This window comes from Montipora capricornis, chromosome 12 (genome assembly GCF_036669925.1).
Source record: "Montipora capricornis isolate CH-2021 chromosome 12, ASM3666992v2, whole genome shotgun sequence".
NCBI lineage: Eukaryota > Metazoa > Cnidaria > Anthozoa > Scleractinia > Acroporidae > Montipora > Montipora capricornis.
The window spans coordinates 18,439,539-18,466,827 of NC_090894.1; the positions used below are offsets into that span (position 1 = coordinate 18,439,539).

The 27,289-nt window shown below is 39.6% G+C and overlaps 4 protein-coding genes and 1 non-coding gene across 5 annotated transcripts in view; 2 read left to right on the forward strand and 3 right to left on the reverse strand.

Moving 5' to 3' along the window:
• Window positions 1–6,779, reverse strand: part of LOC138027001 (60 kDa lysophospholipase-like) — a 10,409-nt gene extending 3,630 nt beyond the window's left edge. Inside the window, exons 1-8 of the mRNA XM_068874482.1 lie at window positions 6,225–6,779; window positions 4,021–4,165; window positions 3,260–3,506; window positions 2,091–2,174; window positions 1,717–1,843; window positions 1,186–1,298; window positions 713–895; window positions 516–629 (exon numbers count right to left, since the gene is read on the reverse strand). Coding sequence (XP_068730583.1) covers window positions 516–629; window positions 713–895; window positions 1,186–1,298; window positions 1,717–1,843; window positions 2,091–2,174; window positions 3,260–3,506; window positions 4,021–4,165; window positions 6,225–6,690 — 1,479 coding nt within the window. The 5' untranslated portion in view covers window positions 6,691–6,779. The remainder of the gene's footprint in view (window positions 1–515; window positions 630–712; window positions 896–1,185; window positions 1,299–1,716; window positions 1,844–2,090; window positions 2,175–3,259; window positions 3,507–4,020; window positions 4,166–6,224) is intronic.
• A 646-nt stretch (window positions 6,780–7,425) lies between these two features.
• Window positions 7,426–24,887, reverse strand: LOC138026418 (L-asparaginase-like). Its single transcript, XM_068873766.1, has 13 exons — window positions 24,844–24,887; window positions 19,405–19,568; window positions 18,959–19,124; window positions 18,152–18,389; window positions 16,560–16,643; window positions 15,212–15,338; window positions 14,153–14,265; window positions 13,862–14,047; window positions 13,273–13,386; window positions 9,620–9,739; window positions 9,421–9,516; window positions 8,686–9,036; window positions 7,426–8,117 (listed from the first exon to the last, which is right to left on the reverse strand). Exons 1-13 carry the CDS (start codon window positions 24,870–24,872, stop codon window positions 7,932–7,934), a joined length of 1,974 nt encoding a protein of 657 aa, XP_068729867.1. The 5' UTR covers window positions 24,873–24,887; the 3' UTR covers window positions 7,426–7,931.
• On the reverse strand, window positions 8,364–8,436 carry Trnaa-ggc (transfer RNA alanine (anticodon GGC)). The gene has a single exon. It is a non-coding gene; the product is annotated as a tRNA-Ala (tRNA).
• On the forward strand, window positions 20,185–22,799 carry LOC138026416 (DNA polymerase kappa-like). Its single transcript, XM_068873765.1, has one exon. The coding sequence runs from the start codon at window positions 20,204–20,206 to the stop codon at window positions 22,424–22,426; it is 2,223 nt and encodes a 740-aa protein (XP_068729866.1). The 5' UTR covers window positions 20,185–20,203; the 3' UTR covers window positions 22,427–22,799.
• LOC138026419 (potassium channel subfamily K member 6-like) lies at window positions 23,521–26,169 on the forward strand. Its single transcript, XM_068873767.1, has 2 exons — window positions 23,521–24,091; window positions 25,346–26,169. Exons 1-2 carry the CDS (start codon window positions 23,782–23,784, stop codon window positions 26,020–26,022), a joined length of 987 nt encoding a protein of 328 aa, XP_068729868.1. The 5' UTR covers window positions 23,521–23,781; the 3' UTR covers window positions 26,023–26,169.
• Window positions 26,170–27,289: the final 1,120 nt, after the last annotated feature.

The window sequence follows — 27,289 nt, forward strand, 5'->3', positions numbered from 1 at the left end:
TGGTTTTGAACAAGGACACTTGTCAAGGAAAACTTGTCAAGGGAAACTTGCTAGTGTAAATGGGGCTTAATTTAATCTGGTCTGAGTTGATTTGCAGACTCCTCGATAAGTGCACGGGTAAAGTACTCACTGGACTTAAGCTCAGTAAATAACAATGAAACTAAGGAAGGATCTGGAAACTATTACCACTGGCAACTTTACTCACATTCTTTATAACTGCAGAAGACCAGATCACTATTGCGTTCTTGTAGACGAGACGATAAATGTAACGAGAACACGCCATTTATATGCAAATAAGTGGCCGGGTATTCAGCAGTCTAAGCGGGATAGAAGTCCCTTCATCCAATCAAACGCAAAGAAAAGCCGTGTATATCTATCTGTAACTGTAAATATCAAAAAAACAACAAAAAATATCTCACGGAAGAATGTCAGTAGAATGAAAGTTGCCATTCTTTTAGAACTCCTTCTGTAACGAGACGATATACATGTCGCAAAAAGTTCCTTTAAACCCTGACCTTTTTCTTCTCCTCAAGTGCAAGCTCATCATGTCCCAAAACATAAGAAAGTTTTGTCAGCGCGGCTTCAACAGTCATGTCGTTTCCCGATATCACTCCAGCATCAACTAGAGCCTAAGAAGAGGAATTAAACAAAAGGAAAGTTTTCAAGGCTAAATATTTATATGAAAACAATAACACCAAACTAAAGATCGCACCCTTCCTGTGGAATAATCATCAACCACATGTCCGTATAAACACTGAGTGCAGTTGACAATTACTCCTCTCTGAGATGCTGCTGTTATCTCGTCGAATATATCCTTTCGCGAATCAGGTCCATTACCCGCACCGTAAGTCTCTAGAACTACCCCTTCAATGGGAGGCTCCAGGAAGGCATGTACCTATATAGGACAGAATGATAAAAAGGTCAACAGTAAGCAAGAAACAACCACGCGTTAGGGTGATTGATGGTTGAGCCATTTGAAGTGGAAATCTGAAAACACTTTATCGTGAATACACAAAAAATGAAAACAACAAGGTCTTAATATGGCTGGCACCAACAAAAATAGGATTTCCAGGGCGTCAGCTGATCGTTGTTATGTTATCAAAAAGGTGTAGTTTTTCAGGAGTATCCTGCAATAACTCAATGATGCTGCCCAAAGAAGAAAACTTTTTGCTGTCGGTAACTTACAGCCTCTGCAGTGATACCAGGAAAGATCCTGAGCACTCCAATTCTTGAACTCATCCTCTTGTGAACTCTGAATTTTGTGGCTTGGTTTTCAAGGAAAAGCTCTTCCCACTCCACTAAATCACATAAAAACCGACATCAGTAAACAATAAATTGCTCACAAGTTGATGCTCACAAGGGAGGGTAAATGATTCACATGGCAAATGACTTGACTTTACGCCCAATTTTTATCACCGCCGTAGTTGTTACTGCTTCGTGATACTTTGGATCCTACGGAAAGTTCCAGATTTTGTTTGTACTTTTTTGGTGCCATGAATTCCTCTGAATATTTAAATAGAGTACAAACTTGTTTTCTTTTTTTTAACAGCAGAAAAACTAGCTTTCCAGAATCAAGAGATCATAGTTTCACAAATGGATAACTTCATTCCAAGGCCTGACAAAAGGACGGTTAAGAAAAATCCCCCTTGATTTGAACATAAAAACAAAGGGCTTTTCCTTCTCACAACACAATAATGGCTACCAACTTGAACTTGCCTTCAATGCCTGCTTCAACAGTCGCCAAAGGGGAACAGTTTGGAGAATCAAATGCCCCAAATCTGCGGGCATCTACCTTTAATACGCGATTTCCGCGATAAAGCTTGCCATGGAAGAACAAAGTCACCTTTTAAAGACAAAATAGTGAAAGAGCTACGTTAAAAGCTGCTTGTCAGCCTCTGCTTTTTACTGGTAACGCAACTGGATGTCATTTTGTTCAGTAGTACAATACTTCTCTCTAAACCACAACATAATGCATCTGTTTATCTGTGTGGTGCTTGCAATCGTATTTGCATCACTCATGAAAACCATTTTTTAAATTACACAGTTGAGGTGGGAGCAGTTGACAACAAAAACAAACAACCTTTATATACCTCAGGGATGACATAGTGACCAGCAATCATTATTGCACCCAACAAATTTTGCCTTCCATCATTGAGATGATCGTTGAGTGCATACTGCAACAGTGAAAAACGTGAAAGAAAAATAGTCAATAATTTGGGGTACAAACTTGAGCAAATGAGTTCAGTCATCTGGTGTTAGAGTAAAGTCTGTAAGTGTCACCCTTATGAAGGAAGGGGGAAATGGCATTTGAGTGGACGTAAATATTGTTAACTCTTCCATCCCTGAATCACCTCCCCACTGGCAAGTAAAATCATCTGGCATTAGGAAGAGCAAAATCTATACATGTCACTACTAGGAGGGGATGGGTTAGAGTGACTTTCGTATGACCTTGAAAAAGTGTTTGCACTTTGTTTCACAGACAATGTTTGGCAACATTAAAACAAAGCTTCTTCTTATTCCTGACTAGGAAACTCCTAATATGGGCAGTAAACAATTCAATAGCCCAATCACATTACTACATTTCCAATGACGTCAAAGCGAAACTTTCAAGAAAGTTCCATAGAGAAATGATGTTGTTTGCATCTGCATTCACTAAGCCAATGAAAATCCGTGGCAGTTTGTTTTAATTTGTTCCATAAGCCAGTTAAATATGATGCATTTTTGTTTATGTTCTTTTTTTACGTTTCTTTTTCAAGGTCATAAGAAAGTCGCTCTAATACACAAGTCACGAGGCTTGACATGGGGTGGTGTATAGAAAGTACTACTTCAATTAAGGCAACAGTGTTAAGAAACCTAGCTTCTTTAGGATGCTAATAGTTGGCTAATTAAAGTGTGATGAAGATGAATTTGGAACAAGCGAAGACATGTTCAGTTTGTGGACAAAGCAGGATTTGAGACTGGAGCATCTGGAAGCACTGAGGAGGTGAGTCGAAAGAGTGTCGTAACTACATATATGCAGTTGCCTATCCCAAGATGCATTGTCACTTCCTTTGGAAAAATTCCTAGTGCCTGCTGCATAATCTTTCCCCGTGTAGCAAAAAGTAAGATTGCATGACAAGTACTTGGATTGCCTGCACCCAAAAGATCAACGGAGCACTTGTGATTGTGAAAAAATTTTACCCATTGATCGAAAAAAGGACAATAAAGTTGAAATAAAAACAGCCACTCCAAGGGTTTCTCCAAACATCATTCTTCTCACCTGCGAACCAGTAAAGATGATTGATTTTCCAAGATTCTCGAACATAAATGACAAAGCAGAAGTAAGATAAGCCATGGTATCGGTGCCATGCAAAATAACAAATCCGTGATATTTTTCATAACTTTCCTCAATCTGCTGAGCGACTTTCAACCAATCATGAATGTCTTGGTCCTTGGAATGAACTACCACATCACTTTCTGGCATCTCAAGAACATCAATAAAGATGCGTCTTCCATATTTGCTCACTCTGTCAGGGAAAATAAACATGAAATATGGTACTCAATTATCACAAATAATGATATGAGACTATACAGATCAATTCCCACACTCGGCATCACGTGTGGGTTGAGTTTGTTGGTTCTCTACTCTGCACCAAGAGGTTTTCTCTGGATACCCCGGTTTTCTCCTCTCCTCAAAAATCAACATTTGATTTGATTTGCAAATTACATAGTTGATTTCAGTTTACAGTGTCCTCAAATACTGCTCCAGCACTAGAGGACTAGAGACATTTTGTGAATAAAGTCCCTTTCCTTTCCTCTTTCATGATCTGCCAATTACAACTTCAGATGCTTTACCACCGAACTGTAGGACACAAAAGGGACTCCTCTTTGGAGCACTCCAGTTTTTTCTTAGTATCCCCAGTCATTATAGTATAACAAAACAAATACATCTATTCAGGAAATTTCCTGTTTCAAAACAATTTCAATAATAAAATAGGATCAATGTGAGCAAATTTGTTAGCCTATTGGACAACAACTTACGGCATAACCAATGTGTCTGGTTCAATTCCTTCTTCTGGGATATCATCCAGTAAGTTATCATGAATGTAATCCACAAACTCAGTGTCATATATCATGGGCAATTTCTTCAATTCTTTTAACAGATTATTCTTGTCAAGGTGGATTCCTATTTAAAAACAAAGTCCACGGAGATCTACTCAGCAAGTCTTCAGGCCACTATTGTCTGCAACCAGTTACAGTTTTGAAGGTCATGCGTAGCTCAAATAGGCCCTTGTCAACCATAAAGAATGGGCGTGGTACAAAATAGATGAGTGGCCTCAAAGATAATCAGTCAACAATATTAACAAAAAGCTTTAAAATAAAAAGCAATGTATGGTGTTCGTTTCCAAGTTAAAGCTTAATCATCTCTGAAAAATGCATGGTTACCCCCAATTTTCTTTTTGGATACCAAGAGCACTTGCTAAGTCCTGCTTTCTCAACATAAATTTAAACCACGCAAAAATATCCCTGCATTAGTAAGCACTACAGATAGGAAATCCTAGTATCTGGAGATGGCCAGAAAGGATGCGCAAAAAGTTCAATAGTAGGCACCGTCCTTAAACGGCAGTGGCCACAAAATTGACATCCTTACTAATTTCATCACGCTCTTCCCATTTCTTCTATCTGTTTTGTACCACAATCATTTTTTTTTTTATGATTGACAAGGTCATGTGACAGGGTCATGCAAAGGACCCATTTATCCCAAAGAAACCCTAAGGTCATATCCTTTATGCCTGGCATGGGTGGGGAAGTCTCTGAAGCTGTTTCCTGCCAAGGGTTCTCATTTCTGGACCATGCGACAGCAAATGCTACTAACAAAAAAACTCTCAGCTTTGAAATCAGAGAGACTCAAAGACATATAATTGGACTCGTAAATTGGCCTTTTTAATCCTTAGTTTGATGGAAATGGACTGCCATGCTGAAGATACCAAATAAATTTTAAAACAACAATTGACAAGACACCTTGGGATCGGAAATTGTTACTTTCCCAGTGCTTGGGGTGGAAAATTCAACCCTTAAGGATAAGTGATTAGTGTAAATGTATTGAAAGTTATTGTAAGTAGTGCAAGTATAAGTAGTGTAAAGTGTAGTGTAAGTAGTAAGTATGGTGTAGGTATACATGTAAGTATAAAAAATAAATCAATCAACAACAAAAAATTTAAACAAAAAAAAGCCTAAAAAAGGAAATCGCCTAGGGTGTATATTCCCGATGATGATGGCTCCGTCGATCTCGAGAGACCATGGTAGACTGCGCCCAGGCGTGTCACTTTGTGTTGCAGCGCCGGGTGTGGCTGTAAAGGCCGATGCGGGACCCGCATTGCCTGTTGCATCTGCTGCAGGTAAGGACCGGCTCCTGTCTTCCTGTCTGGGATGGGGCTGACTGTAGCAGCTGCTCCTTGCGAAGGCGTTTCTCTTCCCAGCGGGTTGCTCTCCTCTCCTCTGCTTCCTTGATGACTGCTTGTGTGGTGGACCGCCAGCCAGATCGGTCCGAGGCTGCTGACTCTAGGTCGGAGGGGTTGAACCCACCAGCCTTCAGATCACGCTTGCACACATCCTTGTAGCGGAGGGCTGGACGTCCTGTGGGTCTGGTGCCAGTGGCCAGCTCCCCAAACAGCATGTCTTTGGGGATGCGGCCGTCATCCATTCGAGTGACATGGGGTATGTTAATACCTTTGCAAGAACTTTATAAATAGTAATTCAAAATAGACTATATAGGTATGTGCCGCTGCAAAGGGTATGGTTTTCAAGCAGTTTACTCTAGGATAGAGTATATAAATCATAGCCTTTCGGTCTAGAATAGGGTATCCTTTTTCACGAAACTGACCAGTCGGTTGAAGATTTTATCAAGACTAAAGACTAAACCAGAAATTCCCACTCAACAATATAAAAAAAAAACAAATCGGCAAAGTTTAAGTTTACGTAACTCAGTCTCAACAGTGTCAATAAATGGCTATCGTGAAACAACTCTGGATATTATTATTAACTGTCAAGAATCGGAATTTAGACGGAAATCGGTGGGAGTTTACTCTAGAATAGGGTAGCAAAATTCAGCTGAACTAGCTCTGGTATAGGCTAAGGGTTCCAGGGTCCCAGCGGCACATCCCCACCCAGAAATTCCTAAAGTGCCCCCCCCCCCCCCCGGGGGTCGTAGCCCTTTTTTTTTTTGTTTCAAAATATTTTCTTACCCTGTGGATCCACTTTCCATCCCAAAGCTCCACCAGTGTACAGCAACAGTACTTTACTGTGCACCACTTTCTCGTGAGTGAGGGGATCTTCCACTGCCACAGTGCCAAGCCTGTTGCGCGAGGGATGACAGTATCCGTCCACTGACGAGCTATAACTTAACGAATGGGATTGAAAAAAACTGCGTGACAACTGAGCATGAAACGAACCCTTTAGATCAACGCTTTTCTCTGAGGCGTCTGCAAAAGCAGACGATTTCATGGTTTGTTTTCCTGAAAGAGAGACGAAACTCTGTCGTGTTTCTGAACAGCTGCCCGAGGATGGGGCGCGGTGTTCAACGCCACCCGTTGGAATGCTGTTGTCGTCATTCTCTCCTTGCTCTGGGACTGTAACGAGGTTTTTCCGAGAGCTTGATCGTGTGGTCTTTTCGTCGCTCATCACATTTTCAACCAAGAACGACGCATACATCAGTCGCGATGAACATTACCAACGCGAAAAGGGCTCGCCAGAGGCTCACCATGTTTACGATTCCCAACCGAGCCACATTTTGAACGGAGTGAGGACTGGAATTGAGCCGACAAATATTCACCTCTCCGGCGACGTGGTAACGCCAGTTTTCCAGCCTCCCCACAGTGGTATTAACCTCGCTCACCCACTTTAGGAATATCCAGTTCACTTCAAGTAGAGTGAAGGCCTTCAATTTCGATTTATTCCACAGCTGCAATGATCGGCTTCATTTAAAGGAATATGTCATGCTGAACCAACTTCGACACCAACTGTCACGGATTTATGAAATATTAGGGAATTTAAGATCTACGACGGCGACGGTCGACGAAAACGTCACTTCAAAACATAACTTGGCTCTATCATAAGTCTTCCGCGATTATTCAGTCTCGTTCGCGCCCTACAATGTGGGCGAAGTATCCTAAAAGTAAATTGGTACGAGCGGTTTCAAAGTTAAAATAGAGAATGAAAGATTCTCTGTTGCCTCCTGACGTTGTCGTCAAAACTTCAAATTTGGTGATTTCACGTCGCCGTTATGCAGAGGACGGCTAAGATACTTGCTAAAATCCGTGCTGCACGTGCAGCACGATTATTTATGCTCTTTTAACCAATGACTATTACTGTTTTGTGGCGATGTCGTAGTCGTAGCCGTCGCCGTTTCTTAAATTCCCTATTGTTAAGAGGACGAGACAACTGAAGCCCTTTCCGTTTGTTCTTTATTTCCTTAAAGCGTTAACGTATAAAAATTACACCTTCCCAGTTTCACACCTTACCCTGTACTCTATACAAAACAGTATACATTACTTAATTCCAAATGTTTAACTGCATTCAAAAAAAATATTTCCCGTTCTTATACAGCAAAATGTTGTCCTAAAATAGATATATAAACAAATTATCACATCCGAACCACATTCGATGGCTCAATAAGTTAATAAGAGAATTTTCTATTAATAAATACCCGCCCTCGACATTTTGTCTTTATCTGCAATTGAAAACTATTCACCATTAAATATTAGTGAAGCAGTTTAAGTATAAACAGTGTTCAACTGGTAACATGGTAAATCCGTAACTATATACTATGGTAGCCACTGTCTTTTTCTGGTGATGTTAATAAATTCTTCTGTTCCATCATATTGAATAAACCCCACCCCGGCACTACGATGGTTGCGAGCAACGTTTCGTCGTGCTCATCGTCACGGTTTTCGTCAATGAACAGAGAGATCATCGAACTCTTTTGTTGTGGAGTATTCTTCCAACATACTGACAATGTTCTCTAAGTGGTAACATCTGGCGTTGTCCAAAGGGGTGCTACCAAAAATGTCTCGTAGGTGTGGATTGACTCCATTCTCTAACAAGAAGGCCACTGTTTCCATATTGTTTCGGCAAACAGCCTGGAAAAAAAGCGAAACCAAGAGAACACTTATTTGTTAATGGCAATACTTTACGTTATTCCTGGGGTCAGCTCAGTTGTAACTTATTAATCATCACCATTGAGAATGAATACTCGTTCTATAGCAGTTTTACTTTACGTTTAGAGAATTTGCTTGTAACAACATAGAAATATTTCACGTGAAGCTATTATCATTGCAGTTGTGGACGCAATTTTATCAATTGAGTGGAGACGCCTGAAAATTTCAGGACTTCAACGGAGTTTGAACCCGTGACCTCGCATTGCCGGTGCGACGCTCAAACCAACTAAGCTATGAAGCCACAGATGCTGGGAGCTGGTCATTTGTGGGTTCTCATAGCTTCACTTGATTTCATATCTGCTGTTCATATATCATATATTTCATTTAATCATAGAAATATTTTGTAAATTTCCTCGACGTGTTCTGCAATAAACCCTACATGCAGTAGCCCTAACCCTTACCCCGACCAGAATAGTTTTGTGAATGGTTCGGATTTTTTAGTATGTTTCAACCAATTCGATCTCCAAACCATAACTTATTTATACATTACCACGTGTAGAGGTGTTCGTTTGTCATAATCACACGAGTTTAAATCAGCGCCTGCGAGCTGCCACACTTGTAAGTCTTCGACGCGATTTTTGGCTGCCAACCGACACAATGCTACAGCTGTCTCTATACATGTCTTCATGAGCTGTGCGCCAGCTTTGCGAAGAATTTTCACAATTTCTTTGTGGTGGAATTTGATGGCATCGTCCAGAGGAGAAGACTTGAATCTGTCTTTAACTTGAGTCAACGCGCCGTGTTGGAGAAGGAATTTGACAGCCTCGTTGTTCCCTTCCATGCACGCTATATGAAGCGGAGTGCGACCATCGTAATCTGTTGAGGCATTTACATCAGCCCCCTACGAAATTTTAATATAAATGTAATGTGAACATTCAAATATCATGTCAACAAAATAAAAAAATAACAATCTAATTAAACGCCCTTTTGTTATTCTTTGAAGAATGATCATAGCTGTATAATGAACAAGCTAACAAGGTATTTGAAAAGAAATCCACTGAGGCTTTTATGACCCGGCCTGCGTCTACGTCAACTTCAAAAAATACATATATCATACAGCGATACCCCTCACAAGCTCCGTCGTGGGACAAACATCGGTCAGCTAAAACTAAAAAAAACCTTGGAAAGATATATGTTGAAGTGAGACAAGGTGAAAAAATGGCACCACCTCCCCCACCACCCCAATATCCGCTCTCTCAACAGCACCTTGCTGGTGTTAGACTACCTGGCTAAGAAGCTCCTCCATAGTTTTAACATTTCCGTTACTTGTGGCACAACTCATCAGCAGTGGTATCAGAGCTTGCCTCAAATGTTTCATTTCCTGAAAAATAAAAGAATCTAGATCTAGGTGAGGTGTTCAGAAGGGGGAGAAGGGGGTTATATAGATAATAGCTACACACAAAGCAACACAGAGCAAAGCTTACCTGACTTGAGCTGACTTGCAGTGAATATGCGACAGCAGAAATAAAAGAGTTGTCTTTGAGCGAAAATTGTTCCTTTGTATAGGCCACAGTGAGTTCACCCCTTAGGTTGTTTCGTATCATCTAAGAGAAGAGAGAAAATAAATAGAGGATATTACATGGCAGCGCGGAGGAACGAAATTCATCTTCGAGTGTTGAAAAATATTTCACGAGTGAGCGAAGCGAACGAGAACAGAAACTTGATACTTCCAAGCGGCCATGTAATATTCTATTTATTAGACACCAATGAAATACTAAATCATTTCACGAAAAGCATCTTACGGTGATTTTTATATGTAACCATAGCAACAGTGACCTTTTCACTTGTGAAGATAACATTATCTTCACTTGTGAAGATATCATGTTTTCGCGCGAAAGCTCACTTGGTATTTCATTGGTGTTTATAAAATAAAATAATACGGTTGCCGGAACAAGAAATATAATACTACCTGGTCATTTCAGTGCATCTTGTTTCCTTGCCTCAGATAGGGCCTCAGATGTACTCAACTTCCCGGATTATATTATCAACTTAATTTCTTCAGAGTGAAATCCCCTACGATTTTCCCTACCCTTTTTCAGACCTGACCAAAAACGTGATACCCTATTTCAGACCTATTTTCAGACCAATAGATTTCAGCCGTTACAAGGTTGGCTTAATAATTTGAGAAGAGCTTTGCTGATGGTCTTATCACCTAATGATGAAAAAGAAGCTTCTCCTAAAAAACATATCCAATTCAAGACTTGACAAAACAAACCATACAAAAATTTGGTCTATCAACGGAGTTGATAATTTAAATTGACCACCGTACAGAGATTCTAAAAGCTGACGTTTCGAGCGTTAGCCCTTCGTCAGAGCGAATCCAATCGATTCGCTCTGACGAAGGGCTAACGCTCGAAACGTCAGCTTTTAGAATCTCTGTACGGTGGTCAATTTACATTATCAACTCCGTTGATAAACCAAATTTTTGTATACTACTTCCCCACCGACGCAGCACCACAGTTTCTTTAGAAACGACCCCTTCAAAACAAACCATACCCTACTTCAGACCAAAATGGTCAAAACCTACAGGGTGTTTCAAAAGTTCGTTCCGACTGAAAATTGCATTTTGTCTCAAGAATTTAATGTATCTTAGGGAAAAATTGAAACTGATTAAGTACATCAATTTATCCAAATGATGATTCGAAGCAATTTCAATCTTACCCAATGTGAAAGCACGTGCTTTGTCTCGCCATATTTTTCCCGCACATTGTCTGTTTTCGTATTTATTGCCTTTGTTTTGGATTTTCTCTGCTCTTTCAAGGAGATCAAAGTCACTGTCAGGCAGTCACCTTTTATGCTAGAGCTTAAGCAGCTTTTTCACGGTCATCAGGCCATTCAGTCAAAGAAATTGCCAAATTGTTTAAAAAGACCGAACGATGGGTGAAGTCCTTCGAGGACTAACCAAGGAGTGGACGGCTGTCTGTTTTAACAAACTATGCGAGAAATATAATCACGAAAGCTACCATATAACAACTAATTCAACAAAAAGATTGCTAAAAGACTTCAACATCGCAATATCAATGTTTCGAGCACAACGGTATGGAGATTGACCAACAAAGGGTGGAAAGCTTAAGTGAAAGAAGATACCACTGTTAAGAAAGGGGCCAAGAAGGCCTCGTTTGAAATTCGCCAGAAAATACTCCAAGCTCACGGCAGAGGATTGGGAGAGCTTCTCATTTACAGATGAGTGTCGTAAGTATCTAATTCATTACCCGGATCCAGAAAACCACATCGTAATAGGATCTCAGGTGCGAAAATGATGATGTGGGGAAGTATGACGAGTCGTGGTCTGACGAAGTTACAAATCTTAATCAGTGGCCAGACCTTAACCTCCAAGTACTAAATCAAAGAAATTCTACAAAACAGAAGTGAAACCGCTAACCTCAAGGCGGCACACTACAGACGGACCGACGAAAAGAAAGTTGTTTAGCTTAAAGAAGGCAACGACCTTTGTGCAGGACGGAGCGCCGGCGCAGACTTCAAAGGCGAATCTGACATGGTGTCAGAAGAATTTGCCACACTTTTATACCCATGGACGACTTACCGGCAAACTCACCTGATCTGAACATCATCGACGAGACAGCATACAAAGATCCAGCCCCTGAAACATTGGACAAGCTGAGAAGGCGCCTACGGTTCGGGCGGAAAAACTGCAACTCTCGACACGCTTCAGGAGCTCGCGCGTTATTCTGCCCCGCCGCTTAGAAAATATCGTAAAAAATAAAGGAGGCCATTCTGGTTACTAATATTTAAGATATGAGATGTAAAATCAATAAGGAATAACATACTTAATTTTCCAAGAGATAATTATAATAATTACTGAAATATAAGCGAACAAAATATCGGAACGAACTTTTAAAACACCCTGTATACCCTATTTCAGATTAAAACGGGGGGCTGCACATACCTATATAGCTCATATAAAGGAGAACCCCCCCCCCCCCACCCCCCTTCCTCGAGGTTAATCCCAAAATAAAATTATCGACAGAGCTGAACAAACGAAATGAAAATGGGAAGGCAAGGACAGAAAATGACAAAAGTAAAATAAATGATAAATGCATTATGAAAACAATAATAATAATAATAATAATAATAATAATAACTAATAATAACGGTTTAATATCAGTACATCCATGATATGGCTTTTCGCCTGATATAAAAGTAAAATGAGGAAATTAACATAAATCTAATCATAAATTTGTAAGAAGCTAAGTAATAAACCGTAAATTGTAATCATACCATATATACATACATTATCTAAACTCGGCAAGAAATCATTCCGCCCTATTCCGGCAGCGCTCCCTTAGAATACATACTGTTTGCTTACTAAAAGATTTAAAATCATCACAACATTTAACATCGGATGGCAGAGAATTGAAGAGGGCTGCCGCGCTATGCTGAAAAGTGTCCGAGGGCTGGGGAATAACCAGATTTATGGTACTTGATGACTGTAAATTTCTAGCATGTCTTACTTGCTCAAGCTGAAGGTTTCTGGGCCAATCGTGAGAATATATAGCTTTGTGCGCGGCCTTTAGAACGTGACATTCTCTACGTTCTTTCATAGACAACCAGCCTAACTTAAGAATAGAGTTAATAATATGTTGCCACCCTCTACAACTGAACAGCTCAATCCAGCGTTTTGTCATGTGACTAATATTTACCAGGCACCTATGTCTGAATACACATGTACATGAGCGGACGGAAATGTTGAGTATCAGTTCTGTGCCTTGTTCATGAAATTACTTTTGCCATTTCATTAATCTTAAATACATTTGATTTGGCAGCATGTAACTGTTAACCAAGTCATTGACTGAATACTGCATGCTGTGTCTGTTCTGAATTGATTTGTTGATTAGAACAGGCTCAAAAGAGAGTTTTCTGTATAGGTATAGTGGTGAGAGCACCAAAATGGGGAGAACAGATGTTCTGACTTGCACTGACTTGTACTGCTTTCATATCAATTTCCACTCCCTTGAAGCACCCAAAAAAAAAACAACAATTTTTGGGGATCTTGAATGCCTCTTGCCTATTATTTTGCATCTTATCAATGGTAATGATATTAATACAATGTGAGTACCTCTTGTTTTTCATTCCAGCTCAGTTTGCTTTTTCCCAGTACATATGACAGTTTTGTGAGTGCTGCTTCAGGTGTCATATCTGAACCAGGAATAACACCAGCATCTACCAAAACCTCATAAAGAAATAAAATACCTTAAGGTATGACATATCCTCATATCTTATCTTATCTTATCTTAAATGAGTTATGTTTTTAATGTCATTGGAACCCACTTAAAGGCCAAACTCCCATGGGTCGCCAGTAGTTCTGTGGCAGAACATCCGAACCAGTAATGGGAAGGTTAAATGATTACCACTTCTGTTCAAGAACACTTACATTTTTTTCAATTTTTTCTGACTGTGCCCAAGACATCATCAGTATTTATTATAACCCTAAGAGTGACATTTACAAAATAAAAACTTTCTAACAAAAGATGATTTTACTTGGGGTCCATTGAGGGGTGAAAGGCTTAACTCCATTTATGTCCACTCAAAAGCAATGATCCCTTTTCCTGACACCTTGTTTCAAAGATTGATGATGAAAAATGAAAAAAAATCTTGATGCCCTCCTTTAATCTATTGATTAAATTGATTCTTCTATTGGAACTTACTTTGCCTGTAGCATACTGGTCAACGACAGGTCCATGCAGACATTGAGTGCAGTTTATAATTAAGACACCATGGTCAGTAGCTTTCTTTATCTCAGTTATTAGATCATCACGATTGTTCGGAGCATTTCCAGTGCCGTAAGTCTGTAAGACTACACCCAGCATTGGAGGTTTGAGAAATGCACACACCTGTTGAGTGGTAATAAAGACTTAGAGTTGTCCCATATATTTATAACAAGTGGAATTGGAAATACCTGTAATAATTATTATTAAGCCATTAATTAGGTTACTTACAGTTTCAGCTGTGATGCCAGGAAAAAGCCTCAGCAAGCCAATGTTAGGATTCATATTGGTATGAACTGTGAATTTCAATCCATTGTTTGACCGAAATATTGCATCCCATTGCACTGAAAGAGTGCAAAATTTCCCAGGTCACACATACTTTATTAGATTCTAAACATTGTTGGAATTTTACAATGTTCACATCATTGCAGCCATATCAGTGTTCTTTAAACGAAGGAACACAGTATGTAGAAGTGTCTTTTCTTCAGATAAAAGGCTGGTTTTCTGGGTAAAACAAGTAATTTCTGCCAGATGTTGGCTCAAAATTACTATATATCAGGGGCTGCAGAGAGGGAGGGGCTGAGGGAGCTAATGAACCCCCCCCCCCCTCCCCTATTTTGTTACAGTTGTTTTTGGCTTGACGGAAGACTTAGTAATTTACACTTCTCATACATATACACATATACCAAGACCTAGCCCCCCTCCCCCCCCCCCCCCATTTACAACGTACTCTGCAGCCCCTGCATACCCCCAATTTCCAAGATGTTGTTTTTGAAGGATCTTTTGTTGGGAATGATCAGGGCTTTAGGTTCTACGTGCATAATGCAAGATTGCTAATCTGTACCCCTGTGTCATAGTAATGTGTATACATGATAATTAACAATTATTGGATGAGGTTGAGCATGTTAGCGATAATTATCAAGGCCAAAGTTTGTGTTATCTGCCGAAGCCCAAGGCTGAGGCGGATAACACAAACTGAGGCCTTGATAATTATCACTAACATGCGAAAACCAAATTTAATAATTGTTTTATTATGCATATTCCCGAGCTGAGCTCCGCCATGACAAAACTGATCAAACTGCTGGTTAGTGTGTTAGGTAACGTCATTTCTGCATGCATAAAACTATTGTCTGTAGGTATGACGTCAATTCTAAATAATTATATAAAATCTATTGTTTGTAGGTATGACGTAAGAGAAACAGAGCAAGCAAGAATTAGCTGCGTGCTTATAGCCAATCAAAATCGAGCTGGTGACACCAATGTATAATAATAATACTTGTCTCACACTACCTTCAATGTTAACCTTCATAGTGACCAAAGGAGGAAGATTTGGAGAATCAAATGCATCAAAACTCCCAGCACTCACTTTGGTGGAGCGATTACCACGATACAAGCATCCCGCAAAATAAAGAGTAACCTTGATGTTGGAGAATAATAAATAAATATAAAAAATTAGCCATTCAGTTCAGTTCAAACAATTGAACGGGAGCAGCTTGGGCACCAAATTAATTAGGAGTCCTGGTTGGTTGAGGGCAGACCTACTCCAGCTGGCTATGCAAAGATGGACATGAAAAATTCACCATGCTGAGCTGCCTATGCTACAATTCAATAATAATAATAATAATAACAATAATAATAATAATAATAATAATAATAATATTATTATTATTATTATGATGATGATGATGGTGTACGGAACTTGTTAACGACATTCATCGACAAGATCTGCAATAATGTTGAAATCGAACCACGCCTTCAACCCCTGGACAAAGCGCTGAACATTTACAAGTTCTGAGGCAAGGTTGGACATCAAAGCGGTAGGGTTCTGGGAAAGAGGGGTTACGACATTTTTTGATGTAAGAGTTACGCAGGTCAACTCCAAGTGTTACCAGAGCAAGCCAACATCAGAAGTGTTCAAGGAGCAAGAAGAAGAGAAGAAATGCAAGTACCAGCAGAGGGTGTTAGATGTAGAAATGGGTTCGTTTACGCCTTTAGTATTTGGAACCAATGGCGGAATGGGAAATGAGTGTCAGCGGTTCTTAAAGCATCTCGCAGACAAGATAGCCCAGAAAGATACCGAGCCTTATCATACATGTATTGTAATCACTTGGCTCAGGACACAGATTTCGTTTAAACTCTTAAGATCGGTACATGCATGCGTTAGAGGTTCGCGAACGCCGTTTCGTAGCCGTTTCGTAGACTTTAAAATAAATGTAGCTAGTGCGGATATTTGAGATACACGGTCTATATGTTTTTATACTCAGGGCGTTTTAGGGACACTGGTTTAGCCGTCATTAGTATAATTCGATTGCATGATTTTAATATCTCTGCATCATGGAATTCGTAATTTGATAGAATTTTGAATTTTTTTTATTATCAATCATTTCTATTTCTTTTAATGTAAGTAAGTAAAATAAATAAAGTTGTTTTATTATTTATTATTATTATTATTATTATTATTATTATTGCAACTACAGTGCAAGCCAGAGTGTAAGAGCTGCATTCAGATTACAGCCTGCACAGCAAAAGACCACATGAAGACCATTGTTCTATTCTTTCTCCAGCCCCCACTATACATGAATTCATAACTGTTCAAAGGAACAATTGAAATCCAATTTGTATACATAACTTTACTGACCTCGGGAATGACATAATGCCCTGCGATGACTAAAGCACCTAAAAGATTATCCCGACCATCATTCCTCTGTTCATAGATCGGCACCTAAAAAAGAGAGCAAGTACTACTGTTTCATTCTCCTTTCAGAACAGGGGAGAGGAAGAAATGGCTAAGTCACTTAAGACTTCATGATAAATGCCAGTTGACATGCAAACATATTTATCTCACTTATCGCATGTTATTATTTATATACAAAAAGGGTTTTTGAAGCAAAGAACTTGAACAGAATTAACCTATCTCATTCCCAGAGCCTCTGTTAACCTTGTCCTGCAGAATGGGTGCTGGAGGCTCTGGAATAATCCAAAACCGGAACCAGAAAACTCTGGTTCCACTTGGATAACTGCGCGTGAAGGAGTGGAGGTGGTCAGAAATGAAAAAAAAAACATCTGAAAGTGCTTACTTTTCACTCTTGAGACAGTACAACACATCTAATGTACTTAAAACGTTTAAACTACAGAGAATCAAAAACAACAAAAGAGTTTTTTTCAAGTGAACCTAAACAGATTTCAGTATAATTATGGTGTCACGCAAGTGACAATTCAGAAATTCAAAATGCTGTATTTTCAAAAACAAAAACCTTACGGAACTGGTAAGTTGCAGAAGGATTTACTTCAAGGTCATCTTCCAATCAACCTCGTGTACTAGATAAAAATCCAGAAGAAATCTCAATTTTTACTTTAGAGTTTAAAAATGGCAGGAAATGAAAACATTTTTCAACAGCCAATCAAATATGGCCTTTTTTGGATTTCACCAGTCTCTCTTTCCCAACTGCTGGTCAATGGAACGATGACTCTGGGAATGAGATTGGAACAGAACTGAAAACAGACATTGGAGCGTTCAGCAAAATTAATTAAAATAAACATTTTAGAGGCACGGTACATTGTACACAAGCAATTTCAAGATTTATTTTTCACTATTTCAGAAAATACATAAAAGAAGGAAAAGGACTAATTATACATGAGTGAGAAAAAGTGGAAAACTGCATAGTGGCCATAGTAGCAAATGCTTTCAAGATGACCACTACCACAGGAATTAGACAAAAGGAAAAAATGTATACCGGTATACACATATATAGAAATGAACTGGCAAAATAGATAGTAAAAATAAAAATAAAATTAAAAGTGTAAGAAATTATCAAATTGATAAATTTACATACACATACAGTATTATTTACATCAATGAGTTGCATCTTTAGAGGAGTCGATCTTTCCAAAAAAAAAAATAAAATAATAATAATAATAATAATAATAATAATAATAATAATAATAAAGAATTTAGAAGGAAGGGAATATAATTATAATTGCTGTTTGTGTTTAAGGTGATTATGCTTTAAATGAAATAGTAAAGAGCATTTCTCTGCATATTGCAAAATGAAAACTTTTTGGATCTAGCAAAATGCTTCTACAGTGACTGTACTAAAAACCCTGAGGGACGAAACCAAAACCAGTGAGAGCTTTTTTTCCTTTGTATCTTTGAAACATCAATCAATTACAGGACTGTTAATGTCATGCACCAAGTGTAGATAAGCAACGTCTGGTTGTAGATATAAGCACCTGTGAGCCAGTGAACACAACTGACTTTCCAAGGTTCTCCAGCATAAAAGACAAAGCAGATACACTGTATGCCATAGTGTCTGTTCCATGTATTACTACAAATCCATCATAATTATTGTAGTGGGATTCAATATCCAAGGCAATTTCAATCCAGTCACTGATAGTCATATTAGACGAGTCTTTGATAGGGCAGTATTCTTTGATGCAATACAACACGCGAACTCCATGTGATGATATACTGTGACAAAAGACAGCATATTTTACAAGATTATTTAAAATTCTCATACAGGCGTGTAAACTTTGAAGTCAAAAGTTATTATTCCATCTCCTACTGTACTGTGAATGGCAGATCACAAGGCAAAAACTAATCAAAATATATCAGCTATGCTTATCACTTAGTCTTACAATCCTGGGAATACATGCATTGCAAGGAAGGGTGGGGAATTAAACTCTTAAAGAGCAAAATGTGAATAGCAAAAACTGAACACCACAGTTCATTTGTCTCTTTCTGCCTGAAGAAAGGAGGCTTGTGTAAGCTTTGCTCTAGCTTAACAATTTACAGGTGACTGTTTGAAATATTTTGGTCAACATTAAAAAATAATAATAATATGGAGATATTTCAATAAAAGTTGTCAGATGCTTTGAAGTTAAGTTTTACAAATATGTGCATAAGGGTGAGGCTGCTGTGATGGGCATGGCAGGGGGGAGGGGTAGTGCTGAAGATTTTACTGAGACATTATAGTGAATGTTTATACAGTTGAACCGAAAAAAGGGCCCAATCCTTTATGGAATAATAAGGAAACTCACGGCATGGCCAATTCTTCTACTGTAGAGCATTCAGTCTTGTCAGCAGTCTTGTTGCTCCTATCAAGGGCAGGACTTCCTTTTGAACTGTTATCCATGTATTCATCATCGTATAACATTGGAAGTCTCTTTATCTGTGATTGAAGAAATCCTGTTTTCGGCTGGTAACCTGGACACAGAATTATGATTAGGGAAATCTCTTTGAGTTCGTTTATGTAAGCATAAGGTTCGAAATTATGGATCGATCACGGATCGATGCTACCAAAATATTGACAAAAGCCATAACAATAACAACGATTACATCAACTTGTGCACTAGATAAATGAAACAATTGTCCCCTTCACTATTATATTGTTGGAAAAAGGTTATAAAGAAACGAATACATGCATGTGTAAAACGTGTAATACGCGCGCATATTTTATTAGCGGCTAATTACAATGCAATTTTACCTGCATCCATTTTCTTCATCCCGATTGTGCCTCCAGTATATAACACTAGAACTCGTGTTTCTCGTACTTCTTTGGAACCATTGTCTTCCATGGTCACTGTTTGCAATAAGAAAAGACTTTTCCGCCTGTGATGAACACCACTCACGCTCGGTGTCTTCTCCCCGCTAGGAATCAATGGAGTGTTACACGTCATGTCATGCCGTGTCACGCGCACTTCCTAACACTCTTTCCACATAAAGCAGTTTCCAGTCTTAATCACCCGTTTTATCATGTCTTTTTAGCATAACTTTGACAAAGGTTAGTATTAAAATTTATTAAAATGGGCGGTTTAGGGGCGGTATGGGGGAGTATTTTGGCTTCCTCGTCCCCAGGGTCTCTGGCAATTGACCGGAAAATAAGCGCCTTCCCCCCGAACAAGCGCCGCCCTCGAAGAACCGCCGCATTTGGGACTTTGAGACTTTGATATGTTTAGCAACGAGAACGAGCGAAGAAAATTCCCTTACCTTCCCTCGCCTCCACTATCTGAGAGCCTGGAACAGGCCATAACGGCGGTAGTAGGCGACGAAAAATACAAATATCCTTCCTCTTATCAGTGACAGCAAAACAGCAAATAACAAGTCTTTTAAATTTGTCAAAGAACTTTTTGTTTCAAACCTGTCTCATGAGTTTCATGAGCTCGAAACTCTGAGGGAATAATAAAAAGGGAACTTTTATTATCATAGTGTGTTCCTTATCAAGGAGTCTTTTTGGCGGGCAAAAAGCATTTTGCCTGGTTACTATGTTCCCCGATAATTTCAACATGGCGGATCACAGTTCATATTTCGTGAAGGAAGAAATCTCCGATGATTTTGAAGTCTTGGAAGCCGAGGACGACGATTCTATCGATTGGACTGAAACATTTAGTGCACCTGAAATAGACTGGAGACCGTCGGAGAGTAATGCCGATGGGAATATCCCATCAAATGTAGGAGATTTTAACAAATCACACAATCACTTCGGGCAAAATCAAATGGTTGTTGACAAAGACGAAAAGAAAAATACTGACAGCGCACAAAGCCTCAAAAGAATGGAGTTGAATGATCACAAAGCAGGAATGGTGGGTCTTGATAAAGAAAAAATAAACCAAATCATATTTGAAGCCAGCAAAGGTTCAAGGTTCTACGAGAATGAAATGAAGAAAGAAAAACAAGTGGCCGAGAGGATAAGAAAACAAAGCGCCTGTCTCCAAAAAATCAATGAAGAACAGAGACATGAAGCATTACAGACCACAGATTTAATCGTAAGAGAACTCGAAAAAGCTCGTGATTTACGCCGTACCTTCGTTCATATTGACATGGACGCTTTCTATGCAGCGGTTGAAATCTTGGACAACCCTTTATTGCGTGACAAACCAATGGCTGTTGGAGGTAATGCAATGTTATCAACATCAAATTACCCTGCAAGGCGTTACGGCGTCAGAGCTGCTATGCCAGGGTTCATAGCTAAGAAGTTGTGTCCTGACCTTGTCATTGTACCACCTCACTTCGAAAAATACAAGGAATACAGTCGCCAAGTGCAAGAAGTCTTAGTTGAGTACGATCGTAATTTTGTTATGGCTAGTTTAGATGAAGCATATTTGGATCTGACTGAAGTCCTCAAAGAGAGACAAAAAAAGGCGGAGAAAAGAACCTTTAGAAAAGAGCAAAGGGATGCCGTTGAACAAGGAACTTGTGAAATGTCAGCTGATGCAATTGTGGAATTTGGCAATGACGCCGAAGAAGTAGTGAAGGAATTGCGTTTTCGAATTGAACAGAAAACTCGCCTTACAGCAAGTGCTGGAATCGCGCCAAATGTTTTGCTTGCAAAAGTCTGCTCAGATCGTAACAAACCCAATGGACAGTTTCTGTTGAAGCCAGACCGCCAGGTTATATTAGACTTTGTTCACGCGCTCCCTATCAGGAAAGTAAGTGGAATTGGCAGAGTCAGCGAACAAATGCTCAAAGCTTTGGGAATAGAGACCTGCGGAGACCTGTTCGCAAAGCGAGACCTGCTCTATCTCCTGCATTCTCCGGTCAGCTTTAAATTCTTGATACGAGTTTCTCTTGGTCTTGGAAACACTTCAATAGCCACTGATTCCAAAAGGAAGAGCATTGGAACGGAGATAACTTTTCCAGAGATGAGCAAACCAGAGGAGTTACTTGACATGTGTGATAAGCTGTGTCAGTCATTGGCAGAGGATATGAAAAAGGAGAAACTTAAAGGAAAAACCGTCACCATAAAACTGAAGACTGTCAACTTTGAAGTAAAATCACGATCTTTGTCTCCACTGAATCCCGTTTCGACGTACGGTGAAATTGCTTTAGCAGCGAAGGAGCTGCTGAAACATGAAATAAATGTATGCTCTCCTGATCCTCTCAAACTTCGCCTCATGGGAGTTCGCTTGTCGAACTTCCAAGATAGCATTTCTGATTCTTCGAAAGAGGGAAGACAGAACACAATTAAAGGGTTCTTGAGACCACAGGAGAGCGTAGCCACGAAAGAAACTCCTTATTGTGCTGCACAAACAAAGAAATTGAACTTGGAGGAGCTTTCGACTGTTAAGATACCTGTCAATGAAACCTTCACTGAAGTTGGAACTTCAGTGGTAGCTTCTTTAACTTCTCCCTCGACACATGAAAATGACTCGTATGAATTTGAGTCGTCGTCTTCTAGTGCGATTGGGGTAAATTTGTCAGGGTTGCCCTCGTCTGCATTAGCACTTAATTGTCCGGTGTGTGGACAAAAGCAGTTGACTAAACCGGGTGAAGATGCCATGATTGAATTGAACAAGCACATTGACTTATGCCTGAACAAGTCGACCATCAGGGAGATTGTATCAGAGAATAACAAATCACAATCAAGTGAAGCTATTGTGAACATTGCCTGTTCTTCTGATCAATTGAAGGTCGCAGAGACACGGAACAACGGGGGGAAGAGAAAGCGGCAGCAATCAGGTGCAGCAATGTCAAAGAAAGCAACGCTTTATTCTTTCTGGTCGCAATAATTTGACACAGGGTTTATCTCAGTTGCGAGTGACCAGTCGAGAGTCACTATCCTCTCTTTTCCACACTTCCTTGGCGGGCTGGCCAAAAGCACACCCTTGCGCGAACATCGCATAATTGCAGCCGCTTTCATTTTTGTGTGCCTTAATTTCCGCGTCATAAACTGTGTGGATCGTCAATTAAGGCAACCTTGATTTGCATTAGTTTGCTCACAAACTGCTTATTAATTCAAAACATTTCGCCACCGCTTTATTACAAGGAAACCACGGTGGAAATCTGCTGGTAAAGAGAGTGAAGAACGTTTTCAAACGTTGACTTTCCCATCCTTATTTGTGTAGTTTGTGTTCAAATAAATTCATTACTTATTTCTCAAAATGTTCGGCTTCATAATTTAATAATCTTCTTATTAAATGGCCTGGCATGGTTCCCACGAGTCTCCTATAACTCAATGGTAGATCATCCGAACTGGTATCGGAAGGTGGTCGTATGGTCGTAGGCCTGCAAAGGAGCATTCGGATTTTTTTCGTCCAACATCATTTTAAAATCTTATCACTCGCTCCAACGTACTTTATTGGAAAATTATTAGTTTTGTATTTGTATGAATATGTAGAGGAAAGAAGGATAAGACAATCTTAATCTTTTTTGGTTAAAAAATCCCACAGCTATCGCATTTTGCCTATTTAAGTGACGACTTGATTAAGTTAAAACGTACTTTATTGGAAAATGATTAGTTTTGTATTTGTATGAATATGTAGAGGAAAGAAGGATGAGCCAATCTTAATCTTTTTTGGTTAAAAAATCCCACAGCTATCGCATTTTGCCTATTTAAGTGACGACTTGATTAAGGTAAAACGTGTTTATTGAGCCACATCTTTCCTTGTTTTCAGTGTTTTAAAATGCAAATATGCTACACCAGTATTTGCACAGACGCTTGTTTCGTTAGATTAATATCTCAACTGAAAAAAAAAGTTCGTTGAATTCGGGAAGATCAATTTCTTTTCTTTTGCCACCAACTGCGTCAGAAAAATTGTAAGTCGTCGTCCTGTATCTCGTTTGTCTTTCGCTTGACATTTTGTTCGACCGATTACTCGTTTTCCACTGAGATACGTTTTATATTGTTATGCAAATATATTTGCCTGATAACACGTAAAACGCCGTTTGCTAAAAGGAATTAAACTCTCCAAGTGATCAATAGAAGTGACAGCCTTCGACAAATCGCGAAGGGCTTGTAACAACCTAATTATAGGTCTGACCGGATGAAGAGAATTTGGGCGAACGCGTTATGAGAAATCAGCTCTAAAGGAATTCAAACTTCAGTCCTTGATCTAAAATCTGTTGTAAAGGTTACAACGCTCTCATGGAACGAGGAACAATTCGTCTGATAGCTCTGGTGATTGTTTATATATTCTACCTTTCCGTGGGCGCTGCCATTTTCTCGTCGATCGAAGGACCTTACGAGCAGAGAATATTGTCAGATCTTCGAAAAAAGCGGGACGAGTTTATACTAAAACACCCTTGTGTCACCGAAGAGGAACTTGAGAGTTTTGTCAGACACGTTGTGGCAGCTCAAAATATGGGAATTCAGCCACTCGGTAATGTTAGCGACAAAAAAAGTTGGGGATTTGGCAGTTCGTTCTTCTTCGCAGGAACCGTGGTGACTACAATAGGTAAGCCCTGCGTTTGCTAAACAGGTGACAAATAGGTCTATTGCCATACGTAATTACTACCTGTACTAAAGGGAACCTGTTAAAATATCTCCCTATTTGTTGACATTGAACTTCGCCTTGAGTCACAGACAGGCTTTGGATTTTGTCAAATCAAGTGGTGGCCGTTTTAGCTGTTTTTCGTTGGGATAAAACGATCGCTTTTACTCTTGGGGAAGTCAATCCTACAAATAATTAGAATGATGATTTGCAATTGCTTATAAGATGGCGGCAGAGAAAATCGCGTTAAGTTTATGAACTTCACCAAGTACTTGCATGTGAATGAAACCAGTTGAACAAAACATTGAGATAAGAACATCCTTTTCTTGCCAATTCCTAAATCGAAACGATTTCTGTAAGATTTGTCAAACAGGGAACATTTTGATCACGAATCTAGCCGATGTTTACTAGCGGAACCATGGTTTCGTTTTTTCTTATGAAACATCCCGCATCTGCTTACGTCATGGTGAATATAAACCATTACCGTGGCATTTACAATAACTCTAGAAAGCCGTTTTAACAAGACATTGAGTTTGTTTTCCCACTGTGCTGGCTTTAGGTGCGTTCATTGTGTTATCCGTGTTTGGCAAGAAAAAACATAACATCTGCCGGGGCACACTACTGCACGTAGCACTCAGCGTGACCACAAGGTGGTGGTTGAGTACAGCTGTCTCTTAGTCACTCAATGAATTTCTCTTATTAAATTCAGCACTTACGTTAATCGTGATAACCACAGGTCAGGCATTTGACATAATTTAGAGGGACGTCATCTGTCCTACTCAGGTAAATGTGGCAGCTTATCATGGAATTCTCATTGGTTAATAACTCGAATATCCTATCAAGCACGGCCATGCTTTCATGGCGCTATAGATTTAATTTGAGAAAGGAGAATAGGCCATTTTACAGATGTTTGCTCAGTGACCTAGCCTATGAATGGCTGCGAGGCTGCTGGTAACCTTGCATTGATATCAACCTCACTGCTTTCATCATGTAAATAGTGTTGTTGTAATTTTAATTTTAATAGTCTACATTAACATTAGAAAAGCACAAGGGTTTGTATCCAAGCAGGGTCACCGGCAGCCTCGCCAGCATCCATTCTTAGGCCAGGTAACCTACTGTAGCTATGACTGTAAAATGGTCTATTCTTGAGTCAGTGCATACTGTAATCGAGATCACGAGACTATCCGTTTTAACCAATAATTTACAATTTTCTTGCAGGTTATGGTAACATCGCGCCATTATCTGATGGTGGAAAGGTGTTTTGCATGGTATTTGCAGTTTTTGGTATACCTATGACAGCTATAATGCTTACAGCAATAGTGGAACGACTACTGCAGGTCACAGATTACTTGGAAAAGTTCATGTGTAGTACCTGCACTGTGCGAGGGATCCCTCCCAGTTATCTGCGATGCTTACACCTGTCAATTATTATGTGTGGAGCTGTTATTCTTGTCATTATAATTCCAGCAATTTTCTTCAAGTTCCTCGAAGACTGGAGCTATTTTGAAGCTCTTTATTTTTGCTTCATTTCATTGACAACAATAGGACTTGGTGACTTTGTACCTGGTGATGATCCTAAATGGCGCAAGAGTGACTATCGTCCACTTTATAAGGTTTGTTGCGTGTTCTTCTTTATCACAGGACTCACTTTCTTGCTTCTTATTCTGGAGCTCTGTGCAAAGGTCCCGGATGACCATCCTGGTATGCTATTCTCGTGTCACAAACCATTCATTCAAGAGGAAGAGTCAGAACCGACTTCAACGCAAATAAAATTGCGTCCGAGATATTCGATATCGAGTCGAGAAAGCAGCTCATCATCTCCTGAAAATCCGAAACTTTCCAGAAATACGTATAAAAAAATATCATCCTGTGACAATGGTGACAATAGTAGATGAGTTTTAACACGTAGATGTGAATCAGCTAGTGCGAAAATAACTGACAAATAAATGAAGGGTAGGGTGGGATGGGTTGGCTTTGCACGGCTTCCTGTGTAGTATTTCATTTTTGGGTAAGTTTATTGTATTAAATTGACTGACTCCTGGGAGTGAGACTTGACTTTACTCTGTCCAAGATTATACTCGTCAACCGCGCACCGGTGGTTCAGTTGGTTGAGCACCGCGCTGTCACGCGGGAGGTCGTGACCAACACTCAGGGTCTTTAAATAACTGAGAAGAAAGTGCTGCCTTTGTAATTACATCTGCAAATGGTTAGACTCTCTAGTCTTCTCGGATAAGGACGATAAACCGTAGGCTCCGTCTCACAACCCTTCAATGTTCATAATCCTGTGGGACGTAAAAGAACCCATACTCTTTTCGCTAAGAGTATGGTATATAGATCCCGGTGTTGTGGTATGTCTTCTGTTGTGGATCATGGTTGGGGGTGACAGGTGGGGGGGCGTAAAAAAGGAGTCACAGTAATTGGCGCAAGCTGTTGCGGCGCTCTGTCAGCTTGACTGGCAAAGGTAAATACATAAATAAATAATTAAACTTGGGGAGTCCGGGGGCGCGTGAGGAGTGAATGGGTTAAATTTTATTTTTAAATAAAGCACGAGAGGTAGAGTCGACCAAATTCTCACAGTACCATAGTTCGTAACGATCCGATGCAATACTTAGCCCGGTTGTTCAAAAGCCGATTAACGCTAATCCCATATTAAAAATTAACCGAGGAGTTAATTTCTCTACTCCTTAATGCTGTTCAACCCTGATATTCGGCAAAACCTTACATTAGAAGAAGTCAATCTTGAAAACCAAAAATAAGCAAAAGAAAATATCACCAAAAAGTTGAAAACATGAAACTAAAGTTTACGCTAATGCTGGATTACGTTAATCGGCTTTCGAACAACCGGGCCCTGATGTCACGGCCGCCATCTTGGTGTCCCTAAGCAAAGAAACCTCTCACACCTGGTACTCTTTGGAGGATAATTAACAATATATACGATGAAAAATCGTCACAAAATCATACCTCTTTTGTCCAGTTCTTTCTATTGGGCGTGTACGAAAAAGCACTCAGCCGGAAGCGTTAAAGTGCCCACGAAATAAAAAAATTACCAAAGCTTATTTGAAAGACATTGTGAAGAATAGAAACATGGTTCTTTCATTTCTGAAATAACTCCCATCGTTCCGGAGATATTAGACTGCTCGCAGTCCCTTCTGAGTTTGTCGA

Coding starts and splice junctions, on each gene's coding strand:
- LOC138026416 (XM_068873765.1), top strand. CDS start 20,204: ATGGCGGATCACAGTTCATATTTCGTGAAGGAAGAAATCTCCGATGAT.
- LOC138026419 (XM_068873767.1), top strand. CDS start 23,782: ATGGAACGAGGAACAATTCGTCTGATAGCTCTGGTGATTGTTTATATA. Junction 24,092..25,345: donor AACCGTGGTGACTACAATAG/GTAAGCCCTGCG, acceptor ATTTTCTTGCAG/GTTATGGTAACATCGCGCCA.
- LOC138026418 (XM_068873766.1), bottom strand. CDS start 24,872: ATGCCTGACCTGTGGTTATCACGATTAAC. Junction 13,387..13,861: donor ACCAGTATGCTACAGGCAAA/GTAAGTTCCAAT, acceptor TTTCTTTATGAG/GTTTTGGTAGATGCTGGTGT. Junction 9,037..9,420: donor TGGAGGAGCTTCTTAGCCAG/GTAGTCTAACAC, acceptor AAAATTTCGTAG/GGGGCTGATGTAAATGCCTC.